The following is a 24,451-nucleotide window of genomic DNA, read 5'->3' as shown; positions in this document are numbered from 1 at the left end:
GCATGCTACGGCAGCCGATTTTGGTACCACAGTTGGAGAGCTAACCTCAACGGCAAAGTTAATCGCGGAACTTGGCATAAGCCAACGTTAACTACATTCGATAGCAACCTCCCGTGCCCTCATTCACCTCACTATATGTTAAGCCGACGTTACTCACAACTTTTGTTTCTTCTCCTCTTAGTTGAGCTAGGTGGCTAGCTTGCAGACGATCTTTTCATTCGCCGAACAAGCTTCAACATCCTGGCCCTTCTCCATTGGAAGGATTTGCGTAGTGGTGTGATTTTTTTTTTCTCAGTCGGTTTCTGTGGTGGAAGAGCCCCACAGCCAGAACAGACGGCAGCTTGTTTGCCCCGCCTTCTTTGTTCTGATTGGCTCTGATGGTGTACGCCTACACAGAACTCTACGTTCTACCGGACAAGGAAAGTGCCAATCTTGATAGAACGACCTGTTGATTGGATGACGTCTTCTGCGGGAGTTTCACACGAATCTACCTTTTTTTCCCCCTTTCTTTTTCAATCTTACGAGAGTACACCGGCCTTGCGCGGATAGGCGGGTAGTCGGAAGAGACGCAGTATGTCAGGTATTTTATGATTTATTTATATTTGAGCATTGCTGACGGCAGTATCGAGTAATCACAAAAATATCAGTTAGAAAGCTTCCAAACGGATACAGAGATTAAGTATTATTTCATTCTGCGGACTAAACAAACATTATATATTATTATGTTAAAATGTGGAATCAGCTGTATTGTCTCTTTTTTTAAACGATCATTTGGATATATTTGTTGAGGCGTGTGGGCATGTCTGCAGTGTGTGTCGTGCCTCTTATGGAGCACTTTGGTCAAATTTGACTGGATTGTCAGTTACCGATAAAGCTGTTCTGGTATCACTTATTACTCATAAAAATATATAAATATAACGCGGAGGGGACTACTCTATCTCTGTAAATAAACCAATTAAACCAATATAAAGTACTTAATATAAGACTAACTGTGGTACTGCAAAAATTGGGAATGATTTTGTTTGCATCACTATATGAAGAAAGTGGAGAAACCAAAGGCCAGCAGTTATGAGCTCCTTTCATAAACACTAACTGATATAAAATCATAAAACTGATTAAACTTCATATTTCAAAAATGACCAGCTGTCTTCATCAAAAGAGTCATGAAGTCCTTGTATTATTTGACACTTATAAAAATATAATTTTGGCAAAATTAAATATAAAACACGTTTCGTCATAAAAGGAGTATTTACTTCCTAAAAAAAAATCATTTCATCCCAAATATGATGATTTATTGCCTTAATTGTAGGTTAGCTGAGCAGTGCTGCTAACTTTCCAAAACAGATTCAGGTTCAGACTCTGGCTAGGACCCTCCAAGACTTTTTCAAATACACTCTGGTGTTATCTTGGCAGTATGATTTGTTGAAATATGAACATTCACAACTGCCTTTAAGCACTCTGAAAAGGGTTTTCACTCAGGATTGCTTAATTTTTGCTTCTCCCATTCCTGTTGCAGTAAAGCATTGCTGATGCTACCATCACATGTTTGACTGTACTAACTGTAAGGGGGTGATGCAGACTGCCTCATATTTCTTCATTTGTTTGTCTGCACACCACGTGATATTGCTTCTCAAGCTCAAGGTCTGAGAGTCCTTAAGGTACCTTTTGGCAAACTCCCAGCTCACTGTCACATGCTCATTACTGAGGAATGTCTTCCATCTGACCATTTTACCATCAAGACCTGATTAGTGGAGGCCTGCACTGATGTGAGCAGTCTGGGTAACTTTTTAAATCAGACGTTATATTTGTAAATGCCTCTACACATATCTGAAGTAAAATCACACTTAGCATTACTACAAGTAGTGACCAATTCTCATTCACAATAGGGTAAGAAAGCCACATCGTGTTTTTTTCAGTTATACAACTTTGTTAGTGCTTTCACTTATAGACACACGAAAGCACAGGTTTTAAAATGTTATGGCTGTCTGTTCAGCTCCAAAGTGCACCTTCTGTGCTATAAACTGTCAAAATTAAGACCAGATTTCTTAATGCTCAAAATGTGGAAAAGAAAACAAAGAGAAGCCATTATTATTATTAGACTGGTAAGTACCAAATATTAAAAACTCAAAGATATGTTCCCCGTTCCACCTTTCATTAAATTCTGTAATTTGTCATGTACAGATTAACCCCTTACACCTTAGTTGTTTTTGAAGGTAGCCAAGCATTGCATATTCACTGAGCAACCTAAGGTAGGACTACTGCTGCTGTTATGGATGTGGTCGTTACTGTACTCATGCCTGATGATTCAAGTTTGGCAAAACCTTTTTTTTTTCTCCATTGTCATAGGGCTGTTATTTATTTATTTTCAGATCTCATTCTTAACATTCAATAACTGTTTAGTTGTTGATAATTATGTCCAAAGACCTGGCTTTACCCATATATTCACCTCCCTGTATAAACTAGAAATTCTATAAGCGCTTGCTCTTTGATAGAAAGGATAGCAGCGCCCCCTAGTGGTTATTTGATAAAATGAGACGTGTTTACAAGTTTTATTTAAGACATTGATAAGAAGGTGATGAATTCATGCAGAAAATCTCTCCAACACTGGTGAGGATGAAAAAGGAAATACTTAAATAGGTGTGCATCAATGTACAGTGACACAAATTATGTAACATATCAAAGTTGTCCTTTTAAAAAAAATATATATATATTGTTTTTCATATTTTCTGATAGTTTATATTTGCACTAATCTGAATACATTATTTTTACAGTTATGCACACTGAATGTTACCGTACATCCGTCCTCACAGTCTTTAAGCCTGTCCAGCTGGTGCTGCTGGAGCATTTTTCTTACATTCTTCACACACATGGTGGCAGGGTCTATGAGGATAATGTTTGGGTAAGTGTCATGCTGAGGCGTAAGGGTATTGATCATCCAAAGAGAGGAGAAAAAATAACAATGGCTGATAAAAATAAGTATCTGTAACATTTTTAAATAATTGTTTTTATGTCATTTATTAAAGGTGGACCAGCACAATGACACAATTTCCTCTGGGATTAATAAAGTAATTTGATTCCGAATGACTTTTGAATGCTTGCACTGTAACTCTGGTGGTCAATAAACAAGACAGAAGAGCAATTACTCAGAGAATATTAAAAAAATAAAGTAAAATGAAATAAAAACAAATGGACAATCAAATATACAACGAAAAACCACAAAGTAAGTCTTTTTCCGATTATCAACACTCCTCTTCCCAGAATCTGCGAATATTACCACACAACATGATAATATTACACAAACAGAAATTCAGCACCTGCCCTCCCTGTGTCTGTGACCAGGGTGATCTCTCTTTGACCAGGGTCCAATCCCCGGTCCACCCTGAATGCCAAGCTCCTGGAATTTGCTCCGACAAGTGCCCACATAGGATGCTTTCCCCACTGCAAATCCAAGGATCCCTGCAACTGAAGAAGAACAATTATTTCATTAATCACAGCTGCCACTTACAAACTGAGATCCAAGATACTGAAAGACACAAACCTGCTAGTTTTGGAAAAGGACCAAATCGCTTTGATGATTTCCAAATACCTATGTGGAGGGAAAAAAGTGATAACTATAGAAACACCTGCTTTACTTTGATCAATATCATGTAATTTAAAGTACGGTATTTGAATGTTAATGCTTTACCTTGGTAGATGAGACCACCGGTGACAGCCATGCTGCCCACAGACAATGGAAGCGCTAAAAACAGAAATCAAGTCAAACAGAAGTTACTCTGAAGCTGATCAAAGCCACAAACTGCTGGACAGCGTTTGGGGAAATATTATAATAGAATCAGAGTAAAGTTATTTTAAAAAGCCAGCATTCAAAACAAATACATAATGCATAAAAGGTAAGTTTTTCTGTCTGTGATTAAATGGCGATATTTCCCATATGAATGAATCCACTAGAAGACGTTAATTTTGCTTTGTTTGCCTATAGTTCAACCTAAATGAACTTTGGAGTAATGAGACATATACCAAAACTCAACCTCATGTCCATCTAATGGGATGGAAAGGACGGATACAGGAAGAAGTGATTGCTGCCACTGCATGTTTACATAACTGCTTGATGAGAGAAGATGAGCAGCAGCTGTGTGGTTAGTGGTGAGAGGCCGGGCCAAGATGGAGACTAAAGACAACGATGTGTTGCCACATGAAACACCAATAATCTTCAGTTTGGGAATTCTTTATCTAAAAAAGCCTGACCACAATATTTTCTTTAGTGCAAGCTGCTCACAGTAGCTTATACAATCTTAAGCTTTTGCTGTGATAATTATTTTCTGACAGTTGTATAAAAGATGTGTGGGTGTGCATAAATGACTGATATATCTTTAAACCTCTTGTGTTTTTTTTTCTTCTACTACTTTTTCCAGATCGGGTGTTTTTTCCCCCCTTAGTTTTATCTAGAACCTCTTTTTTACCTCTGGACACTCCCAGCCAAGCTTCACCCAACCTTAACCCTAAGTAAAAGCTCTGATCAGGCAGGGCAGAGTGGTTATAGTATTTAAATGATTTCTTTAAAAGCAATGCATATATAAATAATCATGATCAAATAAACACATTGTAATCACAACTGAGAGAATGACGAAAGTATAAAATCTTACTATGAGTTACTTACCCTCTTACTGATCTGCCCCCCTTTTTTAAGACCACACACTGAATTCCGCAGTGAAGAATATAAACCCTCAACGGTAAGCTTGATTGATGACCCCTATCCCCTACTTCTACTACAAAAACCCTGCTTACACATCAAAGAACATTTCCAAGTCTTGTCTCTCACTGGGAGACATTTCAACAAATTGTTAATGAAAATTTGTGACACACGTGAGAGCATTTACTGAATGTCTGAAAGAGACTACCTCTGTACCAGAAGCTCTCCTCTTGGCACTCTTTCCAAACTTTTCTCACATCTTCTCTGTGAACATGGGCATCACTCAATGGGCACTGTAAGAAACAGAATAGAGGTTAGTTATCATATGTGACATATAGCATTGCATCTGGGCTCAAAATGTCTAGTACAAATTTGTTTGCCACTCACTTTCCACCCTCCTTTAATGGGAGCTGAACCTGAACCAGCAGCTGCCGGTTCCTCGGTCGGCACTGTTTGCCCACTTATTTCAGCACTCATGATCTTAGACCCTTCAGTAGTTTGTTGCTGGAGCTCTATTATGCTGCTTTTGAAGCTTCCCCTTGCCTGTGTCAAATGCAACAAGCTGTAATAGAACTTCCTGGACTAGACTTTTAACTCCGCCTTCCTAACAGAGCTCTGCCCAGTCAGATTTGTTTGAGCATGAGGATGACAAGCCAAAACAGGTCAGGTTCACCTCTGTATACCAGTTTACACGTCAGTGTTTGACACACCTTTTTTGCCTACAGCTTCGTGTTTGCTCTTTCATATCACTATTTAGTAGACCCACAAGTGTGGGTAAAGGTAACATATTATCTACATGTGTTTAGGCTAAAGATTCAATATACGCAGTCAAACTTCATAACAAGATCACCTATTATTGGTTATTTCATTGGACACACATCCCTATAAGCCAAAGGTCAAGGTTTTCTTTACTACCACTAATAAAAATGCAGATATCAGTGCTACAGTTTCTCTAATAATGGTATATATAATCTGTACTTAAATACCTTTCAACAGGTCACAGCTTAAGGAGCAAAGGCTCACTTATCCATGAAGCAAACACATTTGTTTTACTACTTATTTATTAACATCACTGCTGAGCATTAATTAAATAGTTTAAATTTTCTATATCCTAACAACTGCAACTGCACAAATTCTACAAAAATGCTCTGATTTAGAAAAAAAAATAGTAGCTGTTCACTAGTACAGAACTAATACATAACATTATTCTAAATAACGTATGACTAAAAAAAAATTAATTTAAAACTGATCCAGGCCAATGCATAAGGCACCGTATTTAATATGTGAGGTATTTCCTACAAATTTCTAAGTGTACCTGCCAAATAAATTTAATTAGGTTTAAAAAAAAAAGGGGGGGGGGGGGCTACATTCTCCTCCAAAATGTAGTTTAATAGTATAAAAATGAAAACACACATCAAATGCAAAGTAACCCACCTTGAATCCACTATTAAATGCCCATATGCTGTAAACTAGTGCCGACTAGGACTGTCAATGCATAAAGAGTGTAACTGGAAGGCAAAGGAACTACATACACGACTGTGCAGTGGACAACTCAGTAGGCCGTTTTACCCATTTCTACCAGTACAAAGTAATACAAATTTAATCATGGCTGTATTGAGTAAGGTGCTGTGGTTTAAATAACCTGGTGAGCTTCTCTATACTCACACGGGGTATAGTTGCTTAGCTAATCATTTAAACAGAGTCATGTGAGTAACACCATAATGTTACTGATATATAAAAAAACAACTTTGGGCCCAACAATGTTGCTACGTTTGCATTCGTTCGTCTTGTACAAAAACTGAGATTTATAGTCACATGACAAACAGGGCATACTAAATTTGACAGGGTAACGTAAATGAAGGTAAGTGTTCAGAAAGACTTTATTTATCCCCAAGGGGCAATTAAGAGTGGTATTTAGGGCAGCATCACTGCAAACATTCCGGAAATTTAAGTGCTGTCGTCCTATCCTTGGTAAAATCAAAACATAACTCACATTACCAAATACACCGTCTCCTACTTCCAACAAACGGCGTTGACTTTAAGCGAACCCAAACCGCGATTACACTGGGAAGTCAATTTAGAAGTAGAACTACCAATCAGATTTCATCGTGGGTTGGTTTCAATTTTGCACGAGGAAATTCTAGTGATTGACGTGCGAATAGCACGGCCTGTTTTGAGAACTATGACCAATCACATTTCGTTGAGGGAGGAGCTGGTGTCTTTTCCCTCCCTGTCATGACATGACACCTCGACTAGCCAATTGACAGCGAGCAAAGGCGGAGGCGAATGAGGCTGACCTTCAATCCACAGCTGCGGGCGTGGCTTACATTGACAAGGCCCGCCTATTGGCCGGTCTGCGGACTTCCCACAGACAGTTGTATGTTTCATAAAAATGCACTCTGATGCGGCAAGTAAGTAGTAACGTTAGAGAGGTTTTTCTGGATCAATTTGGGACCCCATAGCGCGTGTGGCACAGACGTTAATAGTCTTGCTCTGTTTTGAACAACAGTTTTGTCTCATGGTCGTGTGGCGTTTGATGAGGACGCGTGAATTCTGTGCTATTTGCTGCTCTCTTTGTATTTGCTAGTGCTGTCTTGTGCGACAACAAAGGGAGGATAGCTGGTGTAATTTTAGCTGTTTGGACATGTGGAAGGTTATATTTGACACTGAAGGTTTTGCGAAGTTAATTTTTCGAGTCGCGTTAGCGGTGCTCGGCTGAATGCGGCTGACGTTAGTTAAATTCAGATGGTTTTCGATGGTTAAACGGCGTGTTGAGCTGTTTATATTCATCTTCATGGGTCACGTACAGCAGGTATCAGCTCACATTTGGCATCCACGCAGGACCATTGCAAATCGGTCAATATTCTGGTCAACTGCGGACTCTTACAGGGAATGAAAATTGTGACGCAGTTGTGTAAAACAGCTTTCATTGCCTGCTGCAGCACTGCCGCCGGGTTTTGCGCCATCTACACCAGCTGCTGCAAACGCCTGTGCGTTGGTTTTGTGCCAGAACACATATAATGTTGTATATTTTTCAAACAACGTAAAATGCATTCAATCAGTTGGTGTAAATGTTGGGGGTAGAAGGGTCTGAGAGAAGTAGTTGTTTTGCAAATGCATGGGAATTGTAGTTTAGTATCCCAAACAGAGCTTAGCTTCCAATGGCCTGTTTAGAGGAAATGGACTACAACGCCCATACGTCCAAACTCTCCAGATACTTTGTAAACTCTGTGCAAGTTGCGCGTCTGCACTGCTATTTTAGGTATGCAGCTAGTGCTATCTGCTCGGCAGTGTACTGGTTTGAGTGTGGTTTTGGCCTCTGAAAAAACGTTAAAATCATCGGTGTTTGGTGACAGCTTTTAATCGACAGTGCACAGAAGGCTTGAAGCGAGAAGGTAGCATGCATGATCGTTCTCACGTCTTTAGAGGAATGCAGTCCCTCCCTCATTCGTGTGAGATATTTTCAGCAACGTAGATCTTTGAAAACTGGAAATCAAGCGATAGTAGTGCGTGCTCTGTGAATGTTGTGTGATTCCTAATCAAAGATCACCTGAGATTTGAGTCCAGTGTTCTTACTGGGGCTGTGATGATGTCACCTTCTTGTACCCTTGTGCTCATGCCAAGCATGATCAGGAGCATAAAGCTGAGTGTCACGGTTTAGTTTAGTTCTTTTCTGACGTTATATTTATTTTTTGGAAATAGATTTTCAGCTGAATTCCCACTTGACTACACTGGCCAGCATCCATAAGATCCACCACACCTTGCACAGGCTGGTAAATGCATATTAGCAATATGTTTATGTGTGCTTTATTTTAGCATGCATGTGCCCTGTACATCTGTGTCCTACTCACACATATTTGTTTTGAATAGAACTTGGCAGAAGACGTTGGACAGGACAGCCACCCCTCAGGTAACTATACAGCTGCTCCTTTTTTTATGTTTTTTTAAATCAGTTTAGTGTTTTTATCAGGCCAGATGTACATTAACATATCACTTTCTGAAGTGGACTCTCAGTGCTTGGCTAGTACTCAAATGTTTTGCTATAGAAAGTTGGCATATTGCATGTCGTTCTTAAAGATTTATTCTTTCATTTTCTCCTCTGTTTACTTCCCTAGCTTGTTGCTCTAAAGCCATGCCTCCTAGGAAAAAGAGGAGACCCTCTGCTGGAGATGACATGTCAGCCAAGAAAAGTCGCCAGGACAGGTGCGAGATCCCTTTAATTAAATATTCAGTGAACTTGAATATGTGCAGTACACAGTTTATTTTGCCATTCGTAAACATATAATAAACGGTGTACTGCACGTGTAGTATGGTTGAAATTTTCTTTTTCCTTCACAGCGTTTTCAGAAAACATGAAACATCCCAAATCCGAGAGGAGGAGATGTTTTCTAGTAAAAGATGCTTGGAGTGGTTCTATGAATATGCAGGTGAGCACTTACTGGACACACTCTTAGTTTCATTGCATTTGACCTCTTCTCAGTGCATACATGGGAAATTGCTGCTATTGACATTTGTTTATCATGAATAGGCTGCGATGATGTGGTGGGTCCAGAGGGCATGGAAAAATTCTGTGAGGACATCGGGGTGGAGCCGGAGAATGTAAGCGCATATTTAAAATCTTTCATATTTCGACATCTGTTTATCTCTCTGGCATTTTCTTTAATGACATCCTTTTGGAAGTGGTGACAATTTGCATTTCTGATCATTTCTGAGACTTTATAAAAGTCTATCTTTTAATCTGCATTCTCAATCAGCAGTCCTAGACCTTTAAGGTCATGTGATATGTAATGGATTGAGTATCTTGTATTTAAGAATATCTGCAACTGTCATTTGTTGCTTGTGCTCAGGTGGTGATGCTGGTTCTTGCTTGGAAGCTGGATGCCCAGAGTATGGGATATTTCACCCTTCAGGAGTGGCTGAGAGGCATGGGCTCATTGCAGTATGTCATTTACTTACTTTAGTGCTTTTTTCTTCTTCTTCATTTTTTTAAAATATAATACAGTTTTCAAGATTTCCTATCTAGATTGATGTGTTTTCTTAGTGTAACTTGCATTAAATTGGATCCTGTAACATACCTAAGCTAGTTTTCTGCTGCCGTCAGGTGTGATTCGACTGAGAGGCTGAGGAATTCACTTGACTACCTGAGATCTGTCCTAAATGACAGCACCAGCTTTAAGCTCATTTATAGATATGCCTTTGATTTTGCTCGGGTGAGTGGAGCAGTCAACACACAGCATTCAACAACCAGGTTAAATTCATTTGAACAAATACAAAAATCTCAGTAAGAAACAGTAAATATTGTAATCTGGCTGACTGACTTGACTGTCTGTTTGGACTTGTTGCATTGATTTGAGAAAGTCTTGGGTGTTCTGATTGTACAGGAAAAGGATCAGAGGAGTTTGGACTTGAACACAGCCAAATGTATGTTGGGGCTTCTTCTGGGAAAGACGTGGCCTTTGTTTCCTGTGTTTAATCAGTTTCTAGAGGTAAGCAGTTTGGTTGGTTGGGGTGTTTGTTTTGTTTTTTAAGAAAATCAGTCACAGAAGTCTCGTGGAGTAGTTGTATATACCATCATTTGTTGCCCATTTTAACCTTGGAAAGAGCTGTTGTAGCTAAAAAGCTATCACTCTAAAGGATTTATTTGTTATTCCTCAGCAATCAAAGTACAAAGTCATCAACAAAGACCAATGGTGCAATGTTTTAGAGTTCAGCAGGACAATCAACCTGGACCTCAGCAACTATGATGAAGATGGTGCCTGTAAGTGAGCACACATTTACGTGTAGCTGAGTGTTACCCAAATACTAATTTTGTAATATACTGAAATTTGTGCCTCATCTTTGTTTTTGTTTGTTTTTTTTCATTAGGGCCTGTTTTGTTGGACGAGTTTGTGGAATGGTACAAAGAAAGACAGATGTCATAACTGCAGCGCAAAAATGGGAAAGTAATACAACTGTGACAACAACGACTCTGAGAATCAATAACCAATAAGTAACCAATACAAAAAAAAGTAAAGGAGTGACTGTGGGTGCTTCCTGGGGAAAGGAGGGGTTTGGGCTGTGGGTGGGCTAGGGTGGGGTTGCTGGGTTTGCAGCCTGCATGCACGCTGCTCAGAGCGTGGAGGCAGGAGGGCTGCTGTGCTCCCTACCGAAGTTGCGTAGTGGGCAAGCTTGCAGCAATCTCCAGTGGCATTGCTCTCTCACTGTGACATGTCATATTGCTGTCTGTGTTAGGATAACGTGGTGTCATACATGGATGATGGAAGCAAAATGGTATTGTGTGGGAGAACCACTCCTCACCCCTTGTCTTCAGCACAGAGAAACTGAGAGAAGTGACCATTCATGCATTGTGTCTGAGTCTTAAATAGGGTCACTTTGACCTGGGCACATTAAAGTATTATACATCTGTGCAATGAACTTGAACTTGAGCTTTTCTGGACAGATAGCACTTAATTTTATTTTTTTTTTGTCATATTTTGAGTTTCATAGGAGTACTTCAAGAAGCACACTGTGTCAAATGGTTGATTGCAAGTTTCTATTCTATTGATTTGTGCCAGTTTGTAGTTGTTTTTTGTTTGTTTTCTTCTTTCCCCTCCAGTTTTGATTGCTTCAGCTTTTTTTGTTGTTGTTTTTGTTTTGTTTTTGCTTCTAGCTATTCATTTGCTAGCCCCCTGCAAAGGCTTCAGACCTCATAACACCAAACAGTTTAGCATTGCTGCTTACTAACTCTTATTACAGTACAGCGGTGAGCCACTAGTGCTCTGATCAGCATTTATTGGTCTGATGACTGATTTATGTATCTACGTTCTGTAGATGAGAGTATTACTGTGCCTCAAAACATGGAAGTCACTTTGTGTGTCCCACACACATACCAATAAACCCAAATGTACATACACGTGTGATAAGAGTACATGCACACAGACACACTGAGTGGTCAGGGATTATTTCAGGATGAACTCAGACTGTTTTGGCTGTGTTATAAGTTGACATAGAGCTAGTTGGTGTCCATTTTGTCTTGATATGTGGCATCTGTTTGTCTTCCTTAGTCCACTGATAGTTTCAGGTCTCCTCTTACCAGTAGCATCTCTCCCAACACTGACGGTGTTAATGTAACTGCAGTGGAAGACCGGTGACCCTCTCAGGATGAGGTCCTTTAGGCTTGAGTAGTAAGGTACGTTTGGTGAAAGTGTTGCTTTATACCACCCATAGGATGTACTCAAAACAGTGGACACTGACAGTTTGGAACTTTGTGATGATGCTATGCTGTTCTTTTCGCCTAGTATAATGTTCTTGTAACACATGTATAAATTTTTGTCTTTGGCTGTGATGTGATGCTGAATTGTCAGAAGATTTAATATTTGCATGCATGCTCCGACAGAGCCTTTTGTGAATGGATGAGATTTTTTGAAAACATTTTTCAAACTTTTTGTTTTTGTTTTGTACAGGTTTTTGTGCAAGTGTTTTGTGCTTAATTTCATAAACACAATCATGTTCTTTGAATTCTGATGATAAACATGATTGTGTCTATTAAGACCTGGAACACACCTGTAACCTCATGGTGGAACAGGAGTTCCCTCCTGCATTTACCCTTTGTTACACATCCTTACATATGCTGCAAAACTTTGGCAAACTGCAGGCAATGCAGACAGTAGCCTGTTTTGCTACTGTTGCACTACATTGTCATGACATACATAAACGCTTCCATAAATCCATTTCAGTTGAAAACTACACAGAAACCTTTGTCGTCACTACAATGCATCTACCATCAGCATAAACCTTAAGACTAAAGTAGTTGTAGGATTGCTTACCAAATACTGTGTAGAGATCAGTGGTTTAGTCTTCTCCCTTGATAATGCAGGAGGATGAACAGCCTTGTCCCAACTGTATATATGTATGTAAACTATGTGTCTATATGTCTGTTTTCACTATAACCTGTGTCTATACAAGTAAATAAAATGGTTTATTAACTTATTTATGGCTTATGTTCTGGTTATTTAGTTGATAGTTCGCCCTTGTTTAACCTTATAATGTCAAGTGTATCACATTTAATATATAGGATTTTGAGACCTCTACATCATCAGTTTTTGTACCTGTAATAGCTAAATAAATTGCACAAAAATCTGGGATGTAGCAAATATACAAATAAAAATGTATATGTGCAAATTGATATTTTTATTATTATTTGCTAAAATGTTCAATTAGAGATACAAAAAAAAATCTGTAAATTATTTTATGATTTAGTCTTTAACATCACTGAATTTAGGTTTTTATACACAAATTTGAGCCATCACACTGGACTTCCTTCAGAAGTCAGAAATTCTGTTCATGAATGCAAGTAAATAACTCATTTGGCATCTTATTTTGCAGAAATAAGTCAAACATGAAAGATAAGCATGGTGCATCGATAAAGACTGCATTTAAGTGCTCTGTGGCAGCCCTAGCCAATGAATGATTATAGCTTACATTTCATTCCAAAGTCACACATAATATACAATTCACAATATTTTTGACATTCACAGGATAACTTAAGCTCAGAGAATCATGCCTATCATCTGGGTGGCTTTTCAAGTGTTTAGCATGAATTGACTTGTCATTAAACATGACTGATGTTTGAAGTGTTTAAATAGATTGGTGGGTATTCTGGTGTAAGCGAAGAAGCAACAGGTTCCTCTGTGTTTTGTCTCTGTTGCTGATAGGTTCTATTTCCTTCCGAGCCGTGTTTCTTATTGTCCTGTGGAGATCTCCATGAAAGCCCAACGGCCTCCTCTGGCGGTAGTGTTACAGGAATAGGAGGTGGGGCAACTTGTGGTGGTTTGATGTCATGGCTCCTGTAGCGGGGAAGATCATACAACAAATCTGTAGCTCTTCTCTCATCTGGTGAAGCAGAGGGGAGATGTAATCGTGGCAGGGGTTTGATGTCTGGCTCAGACTTGCGATAATAAACACCGGTGTCAACTTGTGGACTGTGGTCATCAGCTGTAGGAGATACATCCCCACTGAAATCCACCGTGTCCCACATTTTTCTCTCTGATGACATGACTTTTAGGGCACTGAGGCCTTTTCTTTCCTTCCTATCAGAGAGCAAAAGAGGGCTTGGATTCTCATATGTGGTGTTGGGTGAGTTGTAAAGCCTGTGAAGAGCACCTCCGGATGCAGAAGAAGTACTATTGGCACTAATGGATGAGAATTTATGTGTTGGCTTTACATCTGATTTCCAACTGTCTTGCTTTATTTTAACGTCACTTTTGATGCTGGAGGAGTACAGCTGGGGAAGTTCTGGTTTTGCAGGTGAAGCCTGCTGTGGAGGTGTTGTATTCAGACCCGTCTTTAGTGCTGGTGTAGAGATTTTAGACAGATGATGACCAACACCAGTCCATTTTATCTCTGGTGGTATATCTGCATTTGCATTGTGTCTTTGTTCAGTCCTTCTCCTTACTTCATCCTCAAAGCTCAGACTGGATACTCTCTTTGGAGCAAGTGATGAATTTCTGTCCTTTTCACTTTCCTGTGCAACATTTACCATTTGGGTCTTGCCACTGGGGGAGAAAGAACTATCAGATAGCGATGAAGTTTTCATAATTGAACGCTTATAGATTGGAAAGTCAACATATGTCATGCCTGGAGGAGCTCTATTTTCTGTTATCTCATCTTCACTGCTGCTGCTGCTGGAAGAGGAATCAGAGGGTTTCACATGTTTGTTTTCAGGATTCAGAGAAGAGGAGTCTGGCAGAGGTGATGAGGGATATTTGGATGGTTGAGAACTCGGTGATGTGATTTCAAGGCGCTTTCTAAATCGGGAAAAACCAAGATTCATTGTGGCCCATCGTGACTGGAGCTCAGAGTTTATCTCTGGTGTTGTGCTGAAGTTGTCTTTTCGATTTTCCGTCAACTCATCTGTTATAACAACATACTTTTCTAATGTAATATTGGAATCTTTCTTTGAAATGTGAGGAAGCTTAAACAGTGTAGAAGTTGGAGAGCCTAAGTTGCTAGCCATTTTAACAGGCTGGTCTGTAGTCCGACCTTCACTCTCATCACTGCTGGAGGAGGACTTAGGTGAACGTGTCTTGATATCCAGATGCTTTTTGACATAGGGGATAGTGCTGAGGCCTATTTCAGGCAATCTTGAATCTGGTTTAATTGCAACTGGGCGGTTTCTTAAATCTTCCATCCCCTCCTCATCTGAGCTGCTTGATGTGTAAATAGGATCATGACGTTTGGTTTGAGATTGTTGAAACCCCGTTGAGCCCAAACTCTGCTTCTTTGTCTGGCCCCTTTTTTCATCTTCACTGTCACTACTTGAAGATGACTCAGAAGCTGATAATACTGATTTGATGTCTGCAGTATGATGAACATATTGGGTTTTTGTGTAAAGCAAATCAGTTTCTTGCCTTGGACTATATATATCTTCTTGCTCCTGTTTCTTTATGTGTTTCGTTGTTTCCTCCTCACTTTCACTGCTAGAAGATGTGTCAGAATCTACAGATGGTGCTTTGATATCTAGGCGCCGCTTAACTCGAGGAATGTGTAGAAGATCAATGTTAGGCCACTTTGCATTTGGATCGGGACTCTTTGTTTGAGATTCTCTGAATGGGCGGGGTGGAATGCCCAACTTTCCTGGAACCTGCTGCACTTTGTGGCCTGCTTCATCATCACTTTCACTACTAGAAGATGAACTAGAGGCTGATGAAGGTTCTTTGATATCTGAATCTTTCTTGATACTCCTGGGACGCTCAGGAGGAATGGCAGGCCTTCTTATGTCATGCTCACGACTGGCTTTTTGAGATGACCGATTTGGAAGAATTGGAATATGTACAGCTCCATGGTCTTGTTTCTTTACTGTTTCCTCCTCACTGTCACTGCTAGAAGATGTGTCCGAATCTACAGATGGTGCTTTGATATCTAGGCGCCGCTTAATGTGAGGAATGTGTAGAAGATCAATGGTAGGCCACTTTGCATTTGGATCAGGACTCCTTGTTTGAGATTCTTTGAATGGGCGGGGTGGAATGCCCAACTTTCCTGGACTCTGCTGCACTTTGTGGCCTGCTTCATCATCACTTTCACTACTAGAAGATGAACTAGAGGCTGATGAAGGTTCTTTGGCATCTGAATCTTTCTTGATACTCCTGGGACGCTCAGGAGGAATGGCAGGCCTTCGAATATTATCCTCTTGATTTATTTTTTGAGATGACCTGTTTGGAACAATTGGCATATATATACCTCCTTGCTCCTGTTTCTTTATGTGTTTCGTTGTTTCCTCCTCACTGTCACTGCTAGAAGATGTGTCAGATTCTTTTGATGGTGCTTTGATATCTAGGCGGCGTTTAATGTGAGGAATGTGTAGAAGATCAATGGTAGGCCACTTTGCATTTGGATCAGGACTCCTTGTTTGAGATTCTTTGAATGGGCGGGGTGGAATGCCCAACTTTCCTGGACTCTGCTGCCCTTTGTGGCCTGCTTCATCATCACTTTCACTACTAGAAGATGAACTAGAGGCTGATGAAGGTTCTTTGATATCGGAATCTTTCTTGATACTCCTGGGACGCTCAGGAGGAATGGCAGGCCTTCGAATATTATCCTCTTGATTTATTTTTTGAGATGACCTGTCTGGAACAATTGGCATATATATACCTCCTTGCTCCTGTTTCTTTATGTGTTTCGTTGTTTCCTCCTCACTTTCACTGCTAGAAGTTGTGTCAGAACCTACTGCTACTGATGATGCTTTGATATCTAGGCGCCGCTTAATGTGAGGAATGTGTAGAAGATCAATGGTAGGCCACTTTGCATTTGGATCAGGACTCTTTGTTTGAGATTCTCTGAATGGGCGGGGTGGAATGCCCAACTTTCCTGGAACCTGCTGCACTTTGTGGCCTGCTTCATCATCACTTTCACTACTAGAAGATGAACTAGAGGCTGATGAAGGTTCTTTGATATCGGAATCTTTCTTGATACTCCTGGGACGCTCAGGAGGAATGGCAGGCCTTCGAATATTATCCTCTTGATTTATTTTTTGAGATGACCTGTTTGGAACAATTGGCATATATATACCTCCTTGCTCCTGTTTCTTTATGTGTTTCGTTGTTTCCTCCTCACTGTCACTGCTAGAAGATGTGTCAGATTCTTTTGATGGTGCTTTGATATCTAGGCGGCGTTTAATGTGAGGAATGTGTAGAAGATCAATGGTAGGCCACTTTGCATTTGGATCAGGACTCTTTGTTTGAGATTCTTTGAATGGGCGGGGTGGAATGCCCAACTTTCCTGGAACCTGCTGCACTTTGTGGCCTGCTTCATCATCACTTTCACTACTAGAAGATGAACTAGAGGCTGATGAAGGTTCTTTGAGATCTAAATCTTTCTTGATACTCCTGGGACGCTCAGGAGGAATGGCAGGCCTTCGAATATTATCCTCTTGATTTATTTTTTGAGATGACCTGTTTGGAACAATTGGCATATATATACCTCCTTGCTCCTGTTTCTTTATGTGTTTCGTTGTTTCCTCCTCACTGTCACTACTAGAAGATGTGTCAGATTCTTTTGATGGTGCTTTGATATCTAGGCGGCGTTTAATGTGAGGAATGTGTAGAAGATCAATGGTAGGCCACTTTGCATTTGGATCAGGACTCTTTGTTTGAGATTCTTTGAATGGGCGGGGTGGAATGCCCAACTTTCCTGGAACCTGCTGCACTTTGTGGCCTGCTTCATCATCACTTTCACTACTAGAAGATGAACTAGAGGCTGATGAAGGTTCTTTGAGATCTAAATCTTTCTTGATACTCCTGGGACGCTCAGGAGGAATGGCAGGCCTTCGAATATTATCCTCTTGATTTATTTTTTGAGATGACCTATTTGGAACAATTGGCATATATATACCTCCTTGCTCCTGTTTCTTTATGTGTTTCGTTGTTTCCTCCTCACTGTCACTGCTAGAAGTTGTGTCAGAACCTACTGCTACTGATGGTGCTTTGATATCTAGGCGCCGCTTAATGCGAGGAATGTGTAGAAGATCAATGGTAGGCCACTTTGCATTTGGATCAGGACTCTTTGTTTGAGATTCTTTGAATGGGCGGGGTGGAATGCCCAACTTTCCTGGAACCTGCTGCACTTTGTGGCCTGCTTCATCATCACTTTCACTACTAGAAGATGAACTAGAGGCTGATGAAGGTTCTTTGAGATCTAAATCTTTCTTGATACTCCTGGGACGCTCAGGAGGAATGGCAGGCCTTCGAATATTATCCTCTTGATTTATTTTTTGAGATGACCTATTTGGAACAATTGGCATATATATACCTCCTTGCTCCTGTTTCTTTATGTGTTTCGTTGTTTCCTCCTCACTGTCACTGCTAGAAGTTGTGTCAGAACCTACTGCTACTGATGATGCTTTGATATCTAGGCGCCGCTTAATGCGAGGAATGTGTAGAAGATCAATGGTAGGCCACTTTGCATTTGGATCAGGACTCTTTGTTTGAGATTCTTTGAATGGGCGGGGTGGAATGCCCAACTTTCCTGGAACCTGCTGCACTTTGTGGCCTGCTTCATCATCACTTTCACTACTAGAAGATGAACTAGAGGCTGATGAAGGTTCTTTGAGATCTAAATCTTTCTTGATACTCCTGGGACGCTCAGGAGGAATGGCAGGCTTTCGAATATTATCCTCTTGATTTATTTTTTGAGATGACCTATTTGGAACAATTGGCATATATATACCTCCTTGCTCCTGTTTCTTTATGTGTTTCGTTGTTTCCTCCTCACTTTCACTGCTAGAAGTTGTGTCAGAACCTACTGCTACTGATGATGCTTTGATATCTAGGCGCCGCTTAATGTGAGGAATGTGTAGAAGATCAATGGTAGGCCACTTTGCATTTGGATCAGGACTCTTTGTTTGAGATTCTTTGAATGGGCAATCTTTCCTCATGCTTCTGGAAGATGAATTTGACTCCGGTAATGGAGCAGTGATGTGTGAATGCTCTTTGATTTGGCTTTTTCTGTCTATACTTGAGTGTACTTTGGAATCTGCTTCACTGTCACTGCTGGAAGAGGATGAATCTCTTATAGATAGTGAAGGTGCTTTGGCATCCAGATTCTTACTCTGACTGGTATCCGAATAGACATCATGCCACTTTGTCCGCGGCTTTGGTTTAACTTTCACTGTGCTATCTTTATCAATTTCTAGCTTAACTGTGTGCTGGTCTGGCTCCTTATCACTGTCACTGGAATCGGAGGAAAACGAGTGCTCTGGTTTCACTGCAGGCTTGATTTGCTGGTCAGAGTTGGCTTTGTAAAGTGTAGACTCATCCTCACTGCTGTTTGAGCTGGAACTGGACACAGAATCCCGCTTGTGTTTTTTGGAAGGGGTTGCCACAGTAAGTTTTGACTTATTAGAAGAACCAATTATACTGCCTGACCTGGGAGATGGACTTTGAACAGAATCACTAAATTCAAATAGTTCTTCATTCTCCTCTAAATAACCAGGGTCTGTTGTGTGTGGTGACCATGGCTCAGAGGTAAATCCAGGCATTTTACTTTTGCCTTCTAGTGATCTTTGTGGCACCTCTTCTTTTGTAAGTATTGAGAAATCAGTTTTCTGTTGAAAAGGGTCCTTTGTCACCTTAGGAGCCTTAGGCATTGTGTGGTGCTCTTTGAATTCTTTTTCAGATAGTGAAGAATCAGAGCTTGAAGAAGATAGGCTTCTCTTTTCCTCTAGTTCAACAGGATCTGGGATGGGTTCAAACTCCATGTTGTGCCTATGTCCAGCAGTAGTGTGATCTCTGCCATCATTTAGTCTACCCTCTGAATTGCTCTGATGTGAGCTACTTTCATTTCCTGAATCTTCAGGAGTATGTTTAATATTCTGAGCCTCACTAACTTCACAATCAATCACTACATCATTATTGATGCTTTCCGGATTGCCACTGACTACAGTATCATAGTACTGTACGTTGCCATGTTCTCTGTAGTCTACAGTGGTAAATGTGACTCTCCTTTCCCTGTGATGTCCTGTCCTTTCTAGTTCCTCTCCAGTGGAAAAGGCCTCATTGTCATATTGTGTTTGTTCTACAGAGACTGCAGAGTTAGTTTCACGGGACCGTGTATTGATGTTCTTTTCGGTGACTCTTTTCCAAAGAGCATCAATACACGGTCTTGCAAGGACTCCAAGGATAAAGGCAATTAGAAATGTGATGAAAATAGATAGACACACAGCCAGTGCCAAGTCAGACTGAGTAACTGCTCCAGCTCCTGGACTTGTCCCATTACGTACACTCTTTGTGGGGCCTGCTTGGATTATGTATTGGCTGGTTTCAGACAAACTTCTAGGTTTTCTTCTTGCACCACCTATTTTACTGATTTGGAGGTTAAAAACAGACACAACCTGTTTTTCTTTAGACACACACACATACAGTCCCGTGTCACTCTCTGTGATGTCACTGATGAGCAGACCACCATCAGACTGGTTCACAGACATTTGACCATTGGGCGTCCACCACACTGAGTCTGGAAAAGATCACATTGATATGCAGTATTATCAGTTTAAATTGCTAAATATGCATTAAACATTTTTGCATCATTTTGATGTATTACCTTCTGCTGAACAGGACAGCAGTATCTCAGAGCCCCTGTGGACTGTCACATCCTGATGGAGCTCTGGGATGTTACCAGTACTGAGGCAGTTCAGTTCATCATCCTGCAGCTGAAGCAGATCTCTGCCTGAGAGGGTGGATGGAGAAGCACACATGATGCTCCAGACCTGCAGGCCTCTGTTGCTGTCAAAGGCTATCCGCCGTCTTAGACTGTGCATCCTGCAGTCACACTGCCACCTGTTTCCAAGCAGCCTAACTTCTGTTCCAATGTTTTGCAGGGTGAGGTACATTAAAGGATGGATGCTGGTCAACATGTTGAAGCTCAGATCTAGGACCTTTGAGGGCAATATAATATTTATGATGAGTTTGACTGGCAAAACAAATTGCAATTTAGATATTGACATTATCAGTTAGTTAGAGTAGGCATCAAGGTTTTAAGTCTAGCTTTTGAACAGATATCTGAAAAACAATCACCTGTATTTACACAAAAAGGCCCCAAAATACAAAAACAAACAACAACAACAACAACAAATGGTCTTACTTTGAGCTGTGGTAAATCCTGAAACATCTGTGGATGGAGACTTGTGATGAGGTTATGTTGTAAGTGTAACTCTTTCAGTTGCTGAAGATGGCTAAGTTCTCCCAGTCGTAGAGTTGAGATCCTGTTGAAAGAGAGTTGCAGAACCTCCAAGGATTCAATACCCTCCAGCCCTGAATGACAGAAAATCAGAGTTGCATTTAGAGATTACTGGGTAGCTCCCATAGACAGCAAGACATGTATTCTGTATTCCAGATTTTCAGTAATAACAACAAGTTTGTCTGGCTCTTGTCCTCTCTGTCAATTTGCTTGCAGGTCTGCCATATTAACACGGCTGACATTATATAATGTGAAACATAAGCCTCAATCAGTGTGGAGCTCATCAATGAAAAACAAAATCAAATTGTTTTGTTTTCACAATGAATAGTGTTACAATATGTCTATTTTTGGCCATTTTCTGCTGGCTCCTCCTTTTCAGTAGAGACAATCTCCCTGAGACTGCTGTGCTGAGGAAAAGCACTGTGGATCTGTGCTTCATTAGAGAGGCACTGGTTTTGTGATCTGAATACCAAATAGAACAGGGTCTATGATTGTCAACAGAGCTCTTGCTAAGTAAATAGGCGGTCTATACATTCCATTAGAAGACTTATAGTGAATGGTTTCCTTTGAAACACTCACATGTTCAACCAAGGAGAAAGAGGAGAAACATGACAATGCCCAGGAAAAGTGGCATTGTGTGATTCACAACATTCCATAATTTCATTGTACATGTATAATGACACTAAAGGGCTGTTCTGTTGTATTCTATTTCCACCTTTTTAGGGAAATGTCGATTAACAACTGTGACTGGTTGGAGGCTGTACAGGGGAACTACGTGAGGTGGTTTATTTCTGCCTGGAGCAAAGTACTAAAGATAAAGCATATCAGTGGGGTGGTTTGTTTATATGAAAAGAACAGTAACTGACATGCATAAATCTCACAGATTTATTACACTATGGACTTTGAGGTAAACCCTCCTGAACATGGTGGCAAGGTGGACCAATCTTTCCAGTGTGACTCGTGGACATTTCTCAATGACATTCCATGAGGAAATTAAAGGTGTGCCTTTAAGGAGTGTGCAACTTTACCATTATATATTATTACCTAATATTAAAGATAACAATAAGTTATGGCCCAATTAACTAGTGTGAACAAATTGTCTCATAATCTGGAAGTCTGGAATCTGGAAGTCAAAACACTTTTAGATGTTTACAAGAGACTTGCACGACTAGTTCCATACTGAAGGTTAAATTTAATATGTCAGTTTTTCTACCACCTGTTTATGTTCCACCCAAGATAACAGTCAGCCATAGTCATGTAACCAACCTCAAAATGTACTGGGTGTGGTTTATGAATACTATGTAATATTGTTATATCGCTGCAATTTGCAAGACCAGTATGTTAGGATGGGTTGCTACTCATATTGGCTGAGAATTGTGCTGATATTAACGTCTAAGATTTTGTGATTGTAGTTTGTAGGATTATTAAATTCTGCAGTATGTGCAAGTTCAACAGAATTGTAAAGTACAGTAAGTATATTTACTAAAGCACTGTAATGAAGAACAGTTTTCAGGTAGTTTTACTTTTGCTTGAGTCAACCTTCTTCTCTTTATACTTAGATTTCATTACATTTTTGTGGGAAATGTTACACTTGTAGTGGATTGTTATAAACAAATGGTTGACACATTAAAGGAAAATCTTTAACCTTTGATCCTACTGTAAAACGAAAAGTGGCTTCTTACTCTGGGAGACGTATTTTGCTTACGTGGTTTGATTCCCCTTACTAGGAAGGTTTTCTCAAGAGAGTGATGTCTTTCAGGATGATAATATCAACAAAAAATGTGCATTATGGATGCAAAATGATACATGAATATTAAATGGATGTTAACTAAACTAATCACCAAACAATTCTGGAGCAACAGTGTTAGAAAGCATGCGCTGCTATCATCATTTGGACACCAAATGATATGATGGATTTAAAAGTAATGAGTTTTCATCCTTCCAATAGACACCTGTCGAATCAATGCTAAACACGTATATTTTTTTCCCTTACTAAGAAGCTGCCTTGAGTTTTACAGCAAAAATTAGCTACAAACTTAAACTGCTGCTAATGTTATGCACGATCTATTCGTGCTAAATTGTACTTTTTATCATTTTTTTCCAGTTCTTTCTTATTACAGCAGTTTAAATATTTTCCCTTGCATGAGATGAAAGTTTGATGAAAATTCACCAGAAAACACAATTCTTCTATAGAAGATGAGTGTTGTTGAAGCACCGGGAAATACTGCACTGCATATATAATGCTAAGTGATATTGAAATCTTTTAAAACACCTGCAGATTCACCTGGCAGTGAAATTACTTTTAAATGAAATTAATTACATTTTTCAGGTTTTCAGTTAGTGCTGACTGGTAGCAGTTTTTATCCGTGTGAAAATGTGTATGTTTATGTGCTTTGACAGTGTTTTATTTATTAGTTTACAACCATATAACACTGACTCACCCTCTGGGAGTTGGCGTAGCTGATTCATCTCAACAGAGAGCAGCTGCAGGGTGGGGGCCCAAGATACACATTTCCATCTGGTCCAAGGTCTTGAGCGATATTTATCTCTAAGATGTTGACCCCTGAGGTTTCTTCCAGTGCACAGGGACAAACGTGTGATACTGTTGTTTCCCAGCCACACACTCCTGAGGTTATAATGTGGCTGGTGAAATGTTACAGATTTGAGGAGGTTATGAGAAAAGTCCAGCTCCGTGACAGAGTCCTGGATGTGCTGGGGCACCGAGGAAAGGCCAGCTGAGGAACAGTTCAACAGGAAAGCACTCTGACAGGTGCAGGACTGCAGACATGCAGGTGAGGAAGAGGAGCAGAGAAGCGAAGACACAAGGACTAACACAGCGGCCAAAAAAGGCCCCTGCGGTGCTGCCATCACAAGCTGCCCTGAGAGTACAGATTGTCACATTGCACTTAGAAATAAATTAAAAAGGAAGAACTATTTTTGCTTCACAGATAGGTTTAAATTAGCATTCACGGCAATAAAAATGAAGCTATTACATGAACATGAGGTCTACGTTATAATAGGTGATGAGCCCAACCTAAACACTATGCAATCTGAATATGTAAGTTTATTTTTTTGAAAGACAACCTAATGGACACACATCTAAAAGTATTTATATATTTACCCATAAAAGGTTTTTCTCTTTTTCAAAAACCTCGGGTTACGCTCATCACCAGTGATGGGTTAAAAAAGGTTAAATATAAAAGTAAACACACAGTAAATGAACTGAAGACTCACCTGTGCATCCACTCTTTGCCAAACTGACATGAAACCTTGTGACTCTTCACACCCGGAGAGCTTTACTTCAGCTGTCTCAAGCAAGTTCTGATCGAAGTCTGAGGTGTATTTTGCTGCGTCTAGCTTAACACGTCCCTGCCCAAAGAAGCTGCTCTGCGATTCATACAATCATTTACACATCTGGTTAATGTCTTACTGTCACAGTCTTACTGTGATGGTGTAAGTTTATGGCGAAGACCAAACCTTCATACTTTGCATTCTATTAGACAATAAAGCGCTATAATGAGGCGCAGTACGCTTTTATGGTTTTAAATGACC

General features: G+C 40.1%; 4 protein-coding genes across 6 annotated transcripts in view; 1 reads left to right on the top strand and 3 right to left on the bottom strand.

Annotated features, from left to right (window-relative positions):
• Window positions 1–336, bottom strand: part of fryl (furry homolog, like) — a 74,927-nt gene extending 74,591 nt beyond the window's left edge. For both annotated transcript variants that reach the window (XM_086281744.1, XM_086281745.1), the window contains exon 1: window positions 158–336. The gene's annotated coding sequence lies outside the window, so the exon portion shown is untranslated. The remainder of the gene's footprint in view (window positions 1–157) is intronic.
• A 2,198-nt stretch (window positions 337–2,534) lies between these two features.
• Window positions 2,535–6,748, bottom strand: ociad2 (OCIA domain containing 2). Of its 2 annotated transcripts, none has more exons than XM_086283924.1 (8): window positions 6,684–6,748; window positions 5,078–5,233; window positions 4,899–4,983; window positions 3,686–3,739; window positions 3,539–3,586; window positions 3,315–3,462; window positions 2,792–2,880; window positions 2,535–2,604 (listed from the first exon to the last, which is right to left on the bottom strand). In XM_086283924.1, the coding sequence occupies exons 2-7, from the start codon at window positions 5,165–5,167 to the stop codon at window positions 2,814–2,816; spliced, it is 492 nt and encodes a 163-aa protein (XP_086140050.1). In that variant the 5' UTR covers window positions 5,168–5,233; window positions 6,684–6,748; the 3' UTR covers window positions 2,535–2,604; window positions 2,792–2,813. The 2 variants fall into 2 exon arrangements, with proteins under 2 accessions (XP_086140050.1, XP_086140049.1); XM_086283923.1 differs by having other exon boundaries at window positions 2,797–2,880.
• Window positions 6,749–7,022: 274 nt separating this feature from the next.
• Window positions 7,023–12,673, top strand: dcun1d4 (DCN1, defective in cullin neddylation 1, domain containing 4 (S. cerevisiae)). The gene is made up of 11 exons (XM_086283420.1): window positions 7,023–7,101; window positions 8,393–8,463; window positions 8,561–8,600; window positions 8,806–8,893; window positions 9,029–9,117; window positions 9,219–9,289; window positions 9,538–9,629; window positions 9,792–9,900; window positions 10,072–10,176; window positions 10,346–10,448; window positions 10,556–12,673. The coding sequence occupies exons 1-11, from the start codon at window positions 7,083–7,085 to the stop codon at window positions 10,609–10,611; spliced, it is 843 nt and encodes a 280-aa protein (XP_086139546.1). The 5' UTR covers window positions 7,023–7,082; the 3' UTR covers window positions 10,612–12,673.
• A 187-nt stretch (window positions 12,674–12,860) lies between these two features.
• lrrc66 (leucine rich repeat containing 66) lies at window positions 12,861–24,224 on the bottom strand. Its single transcript, XM_086283798.1, has 5 exons — window positions 24,134–24,224; window positions 23,341–23,778; window positions 20,804–20,973; window positions 20,264–20,597; window positions 12,861–20,176 (listed from the first exon to the last, which is right to left on the bottom strand). The coding sequence occupies exons 2-5, from the start codon at window positions 23,765–23,767 to the stop codon at window positions 13,281–13,283; spliced, it is 7,827 nt and encodes a 2,608-aa protein (XP_086139924.1). The 5' UTR covers window positions 23,768–23,778; window positions 24,134–24,224; the 3' UTR covers window positions 12,861–13,280.
• Between the last annotated feature and the right edge of the window lie 227 nt (window positions 24,225–24,451).

This window comes from Aulonocara sp. 'chitande type north' Nkhata Bay, linkage group LG23 (assembly GCF_057382095.1).
Source record: "Aulonocara sp. 'chitande type north' Nkhata Bay isolate Kocher_YH1m ecotype deep benthic linkage group LG23, A_spYH_male_GT1.1, whole genome shotgun sequence".
Lineage (NCBI taxonomy): Eukaryota > Metazoa > Chordata > Actinopteri > Cichliformes > Cichlidae > Aulonocara > Aulonocara sp. 'chitande type north' Nkhata Bay.
This window is presented reverse-complemented; position numbering and strand designations above follow the sequence as displayed.

Bases quoted from the DNA above. Each gene is read 5' to 3' on its own strand.
- ociad2 (XM_086283924.1), bottom strand. From the start codon at position 5,167: ATGAGTGCTGAAATAAGTGGGCAAACAGTGCCGACCGAGGAACCGGCA. The intron at 3,463-3,538 runs GTTTGTGTCTTT...GTTCTTCTTCAG, and splicing joins TCCTTTTCCAAAACTAGCAG to TTGCAGGGATCCTTGGATTT. The intron at 2,881-3,314 runs GTGCTGAATTTC...TTATCCTCATAG, and splicing joins CACAGACACAGGGAGGGCAG to ACCCTGCCACCATGTGTGTG.
- dcun1d4 (XM_086283420.1), top strand. The intron at 9,290-9,537 runs GTAAGCGCATAT...GCTTGTGCTCAG, and splicing joins TCGGGGTGGAGCCGGAGAAT to GTGGTGATGCTGGTTCTTGC. The intron at 10,177-10,345 runs GTAAGCAGTTTG...GTTATTCCTCAG, and splicing joins TGTTTAATCAGTTTCTAGAG to CAATCAAAGTACAAAGTCAT.
- lrrc66 (XM_086283798.1), bottom strand. From the start codon at position 23,767: ATGGCAGCACCGCAGGGGCCTTTTTTGGCCGCTGTGTTAGTCCTTGTG. The intron at 20,974-23,340 runs GTGAGTCAGTGT...TCTGTCATTCAG, and splicing joins GCTACGCCAACTCCCAGAGG to GGCTGGAGGGTATTGAATCC. The intron at 20,598-20,803 runs GTAAGACCATTT...TTGCCCTCAAAG, and splicing joins AGGATTTACCACAGCTCAAA to GTCCTAGATCTGAGCTTCAA.